This window comes from Mobula hypostoma, chromosome 6 (genome assembly GCF_963921235.1).
Source record: "Mobula hypostoma chromosome 6, sMobHyp1.1, whole genome shotgun sequence".
Classification (NCBI taxonomy): Eukaryota; Metazoa; Chordata; class Chondrichthyes; order Myliobatiformes; family Myliobatidae; genus Mobula; species Mobula hypostoma.
This window is the reverse complement of record NC_086102.1, coordinates 69,969,502-69,982,830: the sequence shown is the minus strand read 5'-3', so window position 1 is coordinate 69,982,830 and position 13,329 is coordinate 69,969,502. Positions and strand designations below refer to the sequence as shown.

The 13,329-nt window shown below is 42.6% G+C and overlaps 1 protein-coding gene across 2 annotated transcripts in view; it reads right to left on the bottom strand.

The window, feature by feature from the left end:
• Positions 1 to 13,329, bottom strand: part of LOC134348089 (glutamate receptor ionotropic, kainate 1-like) — a 370,881-nt gene that overhangs the window by 136,436 nt on the left and 221,116 nt on the right. For both annotated transcript variants that reach the window (XM_063050936.1, XM_063050933.1), the window contains exon 4: positions 7,877 to 8,058. In XM_063050936.1, the coding sequence (XP_062907006.1) occupies positions 7,877 to 8,058 (182 nt within the window). The remainder of the gene's footprint in view (positions 1 to 7,876; positions 8,059 to 13,329) is intronic.

Here is a 13,329-nt window from a genome sequence, read left to right as displayed (position 1 = left end):
AACCTCTTATGCAATGTCAGCAAGACCAAGGAGCTGATTATTGACTTCAGGAGAAGGAAACCAAGGGTCCATGAGCCACTGCTCATCAGAGGATCAGCAACAACTTCCCAGCGTTATTACTTCAGAGCATCTGTCTTGGGTCCATCACATAAGTACAGTTGTGAAAAAAGCATGGTAGCGCCTCTACTTCCTTAGGAATTTACAAAAGTTTGGCATGACATCTAAAACTTCGACAAACCTCGATAGATATGTAGTGCAGAGTACATTGACTGGCTACATCATGGCCTGGTATGGAAACACCAATGCCTTTGAACGGAAATTCCTACAAAAAGTAGTGCATACAGCCAGACTATCATAGGTAAAGCCCTCCCCACCTTTGAGTACATCTACACAAAGCATTGTCACAGGAAAGCTGCTCCATCATCAGAGACCCTGCCATCCAGGACATGCTCTCTTCTCACTGCTGCCATCAGGAAGAAGATACAGGAGCCTCGGAACTCACACCAGGTTCAGGAACAGTTATTACCCCTGAACATCAAGCTCTTGAACCAGAGGGGATAACTCCATTCAACTTCACTTGCAAAATCATTAAAATGATTCCACAACCAATGGACTCACTTTCAAGGACTCTTCATAGAAACATAGAAAACCTACAGCACAACACAGGCCCTACGGCCCACAAAGCTATGCCGAACATGTCCTTACCTTAGAAAGTACCTAGGGTGATCCTTAGCCCTCGATTTTTCTGAGCTCCATATACCTCTCCAGGAGTCTCTTAAAAGACCTTATCATATCTGCATCCACCACCGTCACCGGCAGCCCATTCCACGCACTCACCACTCTCTGCGTAAAAAACATACCGCTGACATCTCCTCTGTACCTACTTCCAAGCACCTTAAAACTATGCCCTCTCATGCTAGCCATTTCAGCCCCGGGAAAAAGCCTCTGACTATCCACATGATCAATGCCTCTCATCATCTTATACACTTCTGTCAGGACACCGCTCATCCTCCATCGCTCCAAGGAAAAAAGGCTGAGTTCACTCAACCTATTCTCATAAGGCATGCTCCCCAACCCAGGCAACATCCTTGTAAATCTCCTCTGCACCTTTTCTATGGTTTCCACATCCATCCTATAGTGAGGCGACCAGAACTGAGCACAATATTCCAAGTGGGGTCTGACCAGAGTCCTATATAGCTGCAATATTATTTCTCGGCTCCTAAGCTCAATCCCACGATTGATGAAGCCCAATTCATTGTATGCTTTCTTAATCACAGAGTCAACCTGCACAGCAGCTTTGACTGTCCTATGGACTCAGACCCCAAGATCCCTCTGATCCTCCACACTGTCAGGAGTCTTACCATTAATACTATATTCTGTTATCATATTTGACCTACCAAAATGAACCATCTCACACTTATCTGGGTTGAACTCCATCTACCACTTCTCAGCCCAGTCATGCATCCTATCAAAGTCCCACTATAACCTCCGACAGCCCTCCACACTATCCACAACACCTCCAACCTTTCTGTCATCAGCAAATTACCTAACCCATCCCTCCACTTCTTCATCCAGATCATTTATAAAAATCACAAAGAGTAGAGGTCCCAGAACAGTTCCCTCAGGCACACCACTGGTGGCCAACCTCCATGGAAAATATGACCCGCCTACATCCACTCTTTGCCTTCTGTGGGCAAGCCAGTTCTGGATCCATAAAGCAATGTTCCTTTGGATCCCATGCCTCCTTACTTTCTCAATAAGCTTTGCATGGGGTATCTTATCAAATGCCTTGCTGAAATCCATATACACAACATCAACTGCTCTACCTTCATCAATGTATTTAGTCACGACCTGCCTTTGACAAAGCCATGCTGACTATTCCTAATCATATTACGCCTCTCCAAACGTTCATAAATCCTGCCTCTCAGGATCTTCTCCATCAACTTACCGACCACTGAAGTAAGACTCACTGGTCTATAATTTCCTGGGCTATCTCTACTCCCTTTCTTGAATAATGGAACAATATCCGCAACCCTCCAATCCTTCAGATCCTCTCCTGTCTCTATTGACGATGCAAAGGTCATTGCCAGAGACTCAACAATCTCCTCCCTCGCCTCCCACAGTAGCCTGGGGTACATCTCGTCCGGTCCCGGAGACTTATCCAACTTGATGCTTTCCAAAAGCTCCAGCACATCCTCTTTCTTAATATCAAGCTGCTCAAGCTTTTCAATCCGCTGTAAGTCAACCCTACAATCGTCAAAATCCTTTTCCGTAGTGAATACTGAAGCAAAGTACTCATTAAGTACCTCTGCTATCTCTTCCGGTTCCATACACAGTTTTCCACTGTCACACTTGATTGGTCCTATTCTCTCACGACTTATCCTCTTGCTCTTCATATACTTGTAGAATGCCTTGGGGTTTTCCTTAATCCTGTTTGCCAAGGCCTTCTCATGGCCCCTTCTGGCTCTCCTAATTTCATTCTTAAGCTCCTTCCTGCTAGCCTTATAATTTTCTCGATCTCTACTATTACCTAGTTTTTTGAACCTTTTGTAAGCTTTTCTTTTCTTCTTGACTAGAACTTCTGCAGACTTTGTACACCACGGTTCCTGTACCCTACCATCCTTTTTCTGTCTCATTGGAATGTACCTATGCAGAACCCCACACAAATATCCACTGAACATTTGCCATATTTCTACTGTACATTTCCCTGAGAACTTCTGCTCCCAATTTACACTTCCAAGTTCCTGCCTGATAGCTTCATATTTCCCCTTACTCTAGGTAAACGCTTTCCTAACTTGTCTGTTCCTATCCCTCTCCAATGCTATGGTCAAGGAGATAGAATTGTGATCACTATCCCCAAAATGCTCTCCCACTGAGAGATCTGACACCTGACCAGGTTCTTTTCCCAATACCAGATCAAGTACAGCCTCTCCTCTTGTAGGCTTATCTACGTATTGTGACAAGAAACCTCCTTGAACACACCTAACAAATTCCACCCCATCTAAACCCCTCACTCTAGGGACATGCCAATTGATATTTGGGAAATTAAAATCTCCCACCACAACAACCCTGTTATTATTACACCTTTCCAGAATATGTCTCCCTACCTGCTCCTCGATGTCCCTGTTACTATTGGGTGGTCTGTAAAAAAACACCCAATAGAGTTATTAACCCCTTCCTGTTCCTAACTTACATGCATAGAGACTCCATAGACAATCCCTCCACGTCTTCCTCTTCTGCAGCCGTGAGACTATCTCTGATCAACAGTGCCACGCCCCCACCAATTTTGCCTCCCTCCCTGTCCTTTCTGAAACATCTAAAGCCTGGCACTCGAAGTAACCATTCCTGCCCCTGAGCCATCCAAGTCTCTGTAATGGCCACAACATCATAGCTCTACGTATTGATCCACACTCTAAGCTCATCCACTTTGTTCATAATACTCCTTGCATTAAAATAGACACATCTCAAACCATCAGTCTGAGCGCGTCCCTTCTCTATCACCTGTCTATCCTCCCTCTCACATTGTCCCAAGGCTTTCTCTATTTGTGAGCCAACCGCCTCTTCCTCCTTCTCTTCAGTTTGGTTCCCACCCCCCCAGCAATCCTAGTTTAAACTCTCCCTAATAGCCTTAGCAAACCTCCCCGCCAGGATATTGGTCCCCCTGGGATTCAAGTGCAACCCGTCCTTTTTGTACAGGTCACGCCTGCCCCAAAAGAGGTCCCAATGATCCAGAAATCTGAATTCCTGCTCCTTGCTCCAATCCCTCAGCCGTGTATTTATCCTCCACCTCATTCTATTCCTATACTCACTGTCACGTGGCACAGGCGGTAATCCCAAGATGACTACCTTTGTGGTCCTGCTTCTCAGCTTCCTCCCTAACTCCCTGTAGTGTGCTTTCAGGGCCTCCTCCCTTTTCCTATGTAAGTCTTTGGTAGTAATATGTACCACAACCTCTGGCTGTTCTCCTTCCCACTTCAGGATATTGTGGATGCAATCAGAAACATCTCGGACCCTGGCACCTGGGAGGTAAACCACCATCCGTGCTTCTTTCCTGCATCCACAGAATCACCTGTCTGACCCCCTAATTATAGAGTCCCCGATCACTGCTGCCATCCTCTTCCTTTCCCTACCCTTCTGAGCCACAGGGCCAGACTCTGTGCCAGAGGCGTTGTCACTGTTGCTTTCCGCAGGTAGGCCATCTCCCCCAACAGTCCTCAAGCAGGAGTACCTATTGCCAAGGGGGACAGCCAAAGGGGTACTCTCTAGCTTCTGACCTCTGCCCTTCCCTCTCCTGACTGTTATCCACTTATCTGTCTCCCGAGGACCCGGAGTGACTACCTGCCTATAGCTCCTCTCTATCACCTCCTCACTTTCCCTGAGCAGACGACGGTCATGAAGCTGCATCTCCAGTTCCCTAATATGGTCCCTAAGAAGCTGCAGCTTGATGCACCCGGAGAAGATGTGGCTGTTCGGGAGGCTGGGAGTCTCCCAGACTTTCCACATCTGACACCGAGCACAGAACACTGGCCTCATACACATTATTCCTGTCTGTATTCTACACACTTAACCTACCTCGCCTCCACCCATTGCCCCATTGAGCCAAAGCCTTCCTACTCTGTCTCCCTCTATGCCATCACCTGCTCCTCCAACGTCCACTCCATAAGGTGCCTCCTTTTAAACTCTTCTCGCTGTTTTCACTGACTGACGTCCATGTGCTTGCATTGTCATTTCCCGATCAAACTGCTGAAGAAATTAATCTCATATTCTTGATATTTATTGCTTATTTTATTATTATTATTTCTTTCTTTTTGTATATGGTGACATATATGTACTTTGTTAATAAATTTACTTTGAACTTTATAATACCTAGTTATATTAACCACATAACATTAGATTTTCTGAATTAATAACCTGCAGTTTTCATGATAGGGAGAATTTCTTTTACTAAGTATGCAGCTGTTGCTACAATTGCAGCCAGCATGTCATTGTCTGTGTCTATAGTTATGCCTTTGTCCTATTCAGATCTTAATTTGTTATTTTTTTCCTCAAGCAGATCAATGAACACCAGGGGCTGACTGCTTAGCAAAATGTCCGTGATGTGACACCTGTCAGGAATGCAAGGAAAGCAGCCGAGAGTTAATGCAATCAAATGCATGTCTTTGATGGATAACTCTGCAGATATCTTGTAATTGCCCTGGAGGATCTCCCAGATCCCATTAATTCTAAGATCCTGACACAACCTTGCCACACAATTGGTTTACCTCACAGAGGAAAAAGCAGAAAACAGCAGGCCTAGAATTTGAAGAACATAAAGAAACAGAGGGCCAACTATCATACTGGATGCTCTTCAACAGTGGATTATCCAGGAAAACATTTTTTTTTACCTCTGGATCAACATCCACTGTCAATCTTTCTCTGACTGTCATAGTTGGGATAAGTATGACAAGTCAGATATGCCTATTCTCATCGGAGCACATGAGTGAACATTTGTTGATGAGGCACATAAATTCTTCTGCCAAAAGAATGGGTTATAAAGCTGTTTCTAAGTCCTCAAAGCTAGCCCTTCATACTGCTTGGTCCAGTATGTTCTCAGTTACCACCTTTCTATAAAATGATTGCCAAGTGCAGATCATTGATACTTTAATATTCAAAGGGGCTGATTATTCTTCTGTGGGATGACTGTCACACACCACTAATATGGACTCCTGGAGTCTGTACCACTCATGCTGAGGACAGTCAGTGCTTTTACTTTTGAAACACTTTTGGTCAAATTAGATGATTTAAAATGTTAACATCAGGTGCTGAGGTAGTGCATGCCTCAAGATTTCTGTAATGCCTGTGGAAAATTCCTGAGAATGTATTCAACTGAGCTCATTGCTTACACGCGTGAGAGTCCCCTGCTCAGGCAGACAAGCTTCTCAGCAATGTAAGATCACTTATAATTAGGAACCACAAAATGGCATGTCTAGCGCACTGCTTGGGTGAAACAGCTGCTGTTCATGAAGTGCTGCTCGTTCACATCTGGCTGCATGAAATCATCCAAAGGCCCCTGAGGCAAAGCCAGGTCTCTGCTCAGGAGCCCTCAGTCTCCTTCCATATCCATGAGAAAATACCTCACTCTGTGCTTCCCCTTCAACATCACTGAACCCTTCCAGTGTACAAATCAAGGGGTAATGGATATGTGTCGCCATGGAGGGTTTTTTTTGCAGGCTGATCCAAATCTGCTTTCTACCAAGATTATGGCATTTCTGTAACAGGAAGAAATGGGCACAATAAAACAATTGATATAGTTACATATATATCGTACAGACAGTATCGCAACATGTCATCGCTGGTCTGTTGCTGCTGTAAGGAATCTGTGCAGAGAAGATATGAGAGCTGCACGTGATCCATACACTCTTATGCCAATCACATCTGTGGTGGCGTCTTCTAAGTGTTTGAGTTTCACCTCCCTCTTCCTATCTGTACTGCCTTTGAATGAAGGAATTATCAAGTGAATAAAATTGAAGCTCTACGTATTTCAGAAAGCAACAGGATTTTTTTACCTCCATTTTATGGACTCGACTAAATTATTGAAAATGAGTATATTCGAGGCTCATCAAACATGTTATGTACAATTTATGCATATGAATGATTATAGTTAATCTTCCACATTTTACAGCTGCAGCCTGCTTCATTAGAAAAGCAAAATACTGCAGCTGCTGGAAATGCGAGGAGAAAAATAGGTGGGAAAAGCAGAAGTAGTTCATGAAGCATGTGTGAAGATAAAAATAGTGATTGTTCTCGCTCAGTGAGCTTTTATCAGGATTGGGAACAGTTGCAGATGAAACGGACTGTTTCCAGTTCTGGTGAATGGTCATCAACTTGAAATGTCAAATATGATTTTCTTCCAACAAACACTGCCTGGCCTGCTGAGGGCTTCCCATGTTTTCTGCTTTTATTTCTCCGAATGTCTCTCATTTTTGTTCCTGCTAGTCCTAATTTTACACCATTTTCATTATTTTCCCAGAGATAAATTTGTTTTAATTTCCTCATATATTACAAAGATGCACAAATTGGTAGGCAAATTGGAAATTGTAAGTCGCCTTATGTTAGTGGGTGGTTGATATCGAGTTGAAACTGCAGACAAAGGCCTGCTTCCATGTTGAATGACTCTGTAACTCTATGTCCTATGTACAAATAGCTAATTTGACAAATGGCAAGTTTATTTATTTATACGTTCTTATTTCTTACCTTGGCACTTTTCTTCAAGTCTGGCAGCACTGTTTCAGTATAATTCTGTCATTTCCAGGTTAACAGCATGGCTGTGGTCTATGTGACGGCTACCCATTCTGGCTTTCCCCTACATTCGTTTGTACCACCTGCCATGCTTTTCCCATTTCAATCTGTAAAATTCAGTCTTTCAGACCTCACTCTCCACTTCTCATCTTTGAGAACGAATCAAACTTATATACACAATGGAAATATTGATTACTGCAAACAGTCACTGAATCAAAGTGAATAATATGTTTGTTATGATATTGTTACAGAAAGGGGCAAAGAAAACATAAAAGAAAATGGCGCACTTTTATAAAAAGCTTAGAAAAATGGGACACATATAATAGTTCAGTGAACATTTTAGGATTAGGTGCCTGTGTCTAATGATTTTTTTTTTACAGAATGCAGTTCATTGGAGATTCTACTCAACATTTCTAAAACCTCTAGTTAACTCATTGATACCCACATGGAAGACTGACTTTCAGTATTAGAAAGCAGCTACCATAAAAGTTATGAAACATGCATGTTCACATTCATTCTGTGCATACAGTCAAAGTACAGTAATCAAGAAGTTTTCCAGTTATGTTATAAAAAGCAGATTGTAGAAGGCTTCTATCACCTGTTTCAATATATGGGCTACTGTTGAATATGTGCAGTCAAATATCACGTAGAATTCCTTCCCCCTTTTCATCTGTTTCAGAAGAGGCTTAGCATCTCTGTTACCTGCCGGCAGCTGACGAATTTTAACTTTAATGTTGTATCTGGAGGGGGCTTTCATTAGTTCTTGTAATCGAATAAGACCTGGGAAATAAAAAGCCCAAGACTTTATAAAAACTGTATTAATTACACAAATCACAAATTCCACTCTATCTTCTGATTAACATCTATGATCAATCATTTTTCATATTTCTAAAATATTCAACTTACACCACTGAACATTTTCAAACCTCCTGCTGCCTGTGGGCACTCAAACTCAGGAATATTTCTAATACACACTGCTAACAGCTACTGGCTGATCCAGCTAAGTACTACGAAATGCCTCTCCAGCATTCCAAAGTCTAAAATGTATCCTCTTGGCACCTGTTTAAATAGATGATGGATTAGTTCAGTGATACAACTACAGGAGGGTCTCCGATGTACGAACACAATGGTGGCCTATGTATCGACTGCCTGAGGCTCTTTTGCAATCCTGCTCTCAGCCATAAAGGGCTTCACCTTTGCACAGAAAACAAAGTATCACATTATCACCTTAGCTCTCCACGTTTTATGTTTACACCTCAACATTTTCCATGTTCATTGAGAGCTTTAGTTCATGGATAGCAAGTGCTTTTAATTTTCTTCTAATGGCAACATCCCACTTATTCCTGGGAATTCCTGACGCACAAATATGCAAAGTGGAGAATGAACCTTCAGTGTGATACAAGAACCATAAGACTGAGAAACAGGGGATGCATCTACTTAAGAATTACCCACCCACATTTGAGGATTTGTCGGATGTTTGCAGTTCCCACATTAGCCTCACTGTCCATTTCAGGATTCACAAAAAACAGAGTGGAAACAAGTGCATTGGTGCTGCTTCCTGCACGCATGCTGAGCTCGTTGACTTTATTAACTTTGCCTCCAACTTTCACCCTGCCCTCAAGTTTACCTGGTCCATTTCCGACACGGCCCTCCCCTTTCTAGATCTTTCTGTCTCTGTCTCTGGAGACAGCTTATCCACTGATGTCTACTATAAGCCTACTGACTCTTACAGCTATCTGGACTATTCCTCTTCTCACCCTGTTTCTTGCAAAAATGCCATCCCCTTCTCGCAATTCCTCCGTCTCCGCCGCATCTGCTCTCAGGATGAGGCTTTTCATTCCAGGACGAGGGAGATGTCCTCCTTTTTTAAAGAAAGGGGCTTCCCTTCCTCCACTATCAACTCTGCTCTCAAACGCATCTCCCCCATTTCACGTACATCTGCTCTCACTCCATCCTCCCACCACCCCACCAGGAATAGGGTTCCCCTGGTCCTCACCTACCACCCCACCAGCCTCCGGGTCCAACATATTATTCTCTGCAACTTCCGCCACCTCCAACGGGATCCCACCACTAAGCACATCTTTCCCTCCACCCCCTCTCTGCTTTCCGCAGGGATCGCTCCCTATGCGACTCCCTTGTCCATTCGTCCCCCCCATCCCTCCCCACTGATCTCCATCCTGGCACTTATCTTTGTAAGTGGAGCAAGTGCTACACATGCCCTTACACTTCCTCCCTTACCACCATTCAGGGCCCCAAACAGTCCTTCCAGGTGAGGCATCACTTCACCTGTGAGTCGACTGGGGTGATATACTGCGTCCGGTGCTCTCGATGTGGCCTTTTATATATTGGCGAGACCCGACGCAGACTGGGAGACCGCTTTGCTGAACACCTACGTTCTGTCCGCCAGAGAAAGCAGGATCTCCCAGTGGCCACACATTTTAATTCCACATCCCATTCCCATTCTGACATGTCTATCCACGGTCTCCTCTACTGTAAAGATGAAGCCACACTCAGGTTGGAGGAACAACACCTTATATTCCGTCTGGGTAGCCTCCAACCTGATGGCATGAACATCGACTTCTCTAACTTCCACTAATGCCCCCACCCCCCCCCCGTACCCCATCCATTATTTATTTATATACACACATTCTTTCTCTCTCTCTCCTTTTTCTCCCTCTGTCCCTCTGACTATACCCCTTGCCCATCCTCTGGATTTCCCCCCCCCTTGTCTTTCTCCCTGGACCTCCTGTCCCATGATCCTCTCATATCCCCTTTGCCAATCAGCTGTCCAGCTCTTGGCTCCATCCCTCCCCCTCCTGTCTTCTCCTATCATTTTGGATCTCCCCCTCCCCCTCCAACTTTCAAATCTCTTACTAGCTCTTCCTTCAGTTAGTCCTGACGAAGGGTCTCGGCCTGAAACGTCGACTGTACCTCTTCCTAGAGATGCTGCCTGGCCTGCTGCGTTCACCAGCAACTTTGATATGTGTTGCGTGGAAACAAGTATCTTTGATTCTGTGTAGCTTCCTTCGAAAAAGATAGGCGGAAGTATAGGATGTCACTAATTCCCAAAACCTGACAAACATCCTATAGATTGGAGATGTTCTGAAACTGAATACTCCTTACCCTAAAATAAAAGAGTTTCAAACATCTTTTGACGTAATGTTGATGAAAAGTTCATGGATTAGAGATGTTTGATAATAGTGAATAGAGAAGAATATGATTGGCAATGTTGTAAGCTTACTTCCAAGAGGCAATAGTAGGTCCTAAATTCCCTGGATCCCAAATCAATAAAGTAGGAAAAATAACATAAATATTGGAGAAATTATCCATTTATCTTTGTAGAATAATCATATTTTCCAGATTTCCTCACGGTATAGATGAAGATCATTTTGGCCTCTCAAGTTCACACTTGCCCACACATCTTGTTCGCCCACTATTTTTACCAGTCACCTATTCTCCTTACATTTTTATCAACATCAATCCTACCCTCCACTCCTCTCCTACCTTACAGATCCTTCCACTTACCTGCACATTATATGTCAATTACCAATTTACATACCTTTAGGATTTGGAAGAAACCAGAGCACCCAGGGAATACTTACTTGGAGAACATAAAAACTCCACACAGTCTACATTGGTGGTGAGATATGAAACAGGATCTCTGGAATAATCAGGCACCAGCTTGGTTAGCTGTGCCACGGTTCTAACTTGTGTGTTATATTTCTCAGTGTACATTCCTGGAAACAACCCATGTAGCTTAGAGTTCTGTACTAATTCAGGATGAAACTCAACAGTGAACCTCTTTCCAGACCAGCTTAGCAAATATGCATTCCACAAGTAGACGGAAGATAGCTTCATCCCCAAAGCAGCTGCTCAAGAACAGCACGCAATGCTGCCAACACTCCAGCTGTGCAATTATGCACAGTGTCAAGAACCATTCTCATCACTGGTCAAGCAATGCCTTAGCTCATCTGAATGTTCCCGTGGTGGAGCATTCTGCCAAATGATCTGGACCGTCTCTTCAGGGGACATCTGATTAGATCCACCATTTCTTTTTCTCTGCAGAGCGTACATAGATTAGCTCATGGTCAAAGGTGTTCCTGCATACAGAAGTTCATAAACATATACAGTATTTCCCTCAGCTGACTCTCACTGAATACTAAACAAACAACGCTCTGCAGTTTTCAAAGCAAAAATGCTCAGTAAATTGTATCTCCACAATATCTCTCTAGTCACCAACAAATACATTTTCACTTGCACTACTGACATTTCCAAACTAACATAGTTACCATGCGGAAATTTTTGTTGCTGATTTATATATTTTGCATTGTTACTTTCAGACAGTGTTTCTGTTCCCATCCCAACATCAAATGTTTTGAACCATTTGGACAAGATGAAACATTTCATATCCCTTTGCTACACTTAGTTATTGGAATATTCTAAAGTACTTAATATGAAGACCGATGAAACATAAAATAAGGTATCAGTAGATTAGAACCCCGAGGAGCAAACAAATTGCACCAAACTTAGATTTTCATGCCTTGAAAGAAACCATCTATGTAGTTATGCAATAAGGACTTGCTCTTGTTACCTTGGATGAGAGAACTCTGTTAAGAGCACATAGTAGCTGGTATGTAGTGGCCAATCCATGTGGAGAGCATTCACACAGAGCTATCTTCCACTCCTCAAAACTGGAGTGAAGGCATGTTATCCTCAATCTGAGGGACTGTCTATGAAGAAGATGTTGGTAGTTGAGTTTATAATAAAGGATCAAATCGTCAATCACTTAGAGAAGCTAAAGTTAATCAAGACCAGGCAGCAGAGTTGATGAGTATGGTCTGTAAACACCAGGTGAATCTTGTACATGGAAATTAACCTGTTTTTGTTCATCTTGAATTGTGTGAGAGTGCTGTGCATAACAAAATTTTTTTTTGATTTAGTGACCTATTGTATCTGGACAAATCCAGTAACAGTAAAATATGAATAATATAATTGAAAATGAAATTCTGGAATAACTTTACTGGATTTCATCAAAGTAGCAACTGGAAGAATAGAATCTTAACAATTAGATCTCTTACATAAGGTGATGGTCTACATTCCATTCAAAAATATTGAAGGAAGCAAGCTATTTGTCTCACAGTGTTTGAGCTCTAAGAGATTTACATAAACTTAAAAACTCATCCTCTGATACAATGGATTAGGTTGTTTGCTCACAGAAATTTTCAATGCTGATTTGTCCTTGATCCTCCCTCACTGGAGTGCTTCATATTTTATATTAATTTGGTTTATGATTTATTCTCTAGAAAATGTAGAAGACATATATATAATATATAATATGTTTGCTGAGAAGATACCTATTTTCCAATTGAATCTATTTTCTTACTTAATGAAGCGCTATCAACTGGATGAAGTGGCTTCAGGAAAGTGGTGGTGTGGTGGGGTGGGAGGAGAGGAGCTTGTTGGCACAAGGAGACCATGCAAAAAAAAAACAAAAATGCAGAAGGGCTAGAGATTATTCAACTCTCTGTGGTAGAGCCCAATGGAAAACAAATTCAAAGTTCAAAGTAAATTTATTATCAAAGAACATATATGTCACCATATACAACCCTGAGATTCACTTTCTTACAGTGATACTCAGCAAATCCAAGAACCATAATAGAGTCAATGAAAGACTGCAACCGACAGGACGGAGAAACAACCAGTGTGCAAAAGACCACAAAACTGTGCAAATACAAAAGAAAACAATAAATAATAATAGTTAATAAATAAATAAATAAGCAGCAAATATTGAGAACATGAGATGAAGAGTCCATGAATGTTAGTCCATTGGTTGTGGGAATATTTCAATGAAGGGGCAAGTGAAGTTGAGTGAAGTTATCCCCACTGATTCAAGAACCTGATGGTTGAGGGGTAATAATTGTTCCTGAACCTGGCCGTGTAAGTCCTAAGGCTCCTGTACCTTTTTCCTGATGGCAGTAGCAAGAAAAAAACATGACCTGGGTGGTGGAGGTCCCTGATGATGGATGCTGTTTTCCTATGACAGTGTACCTT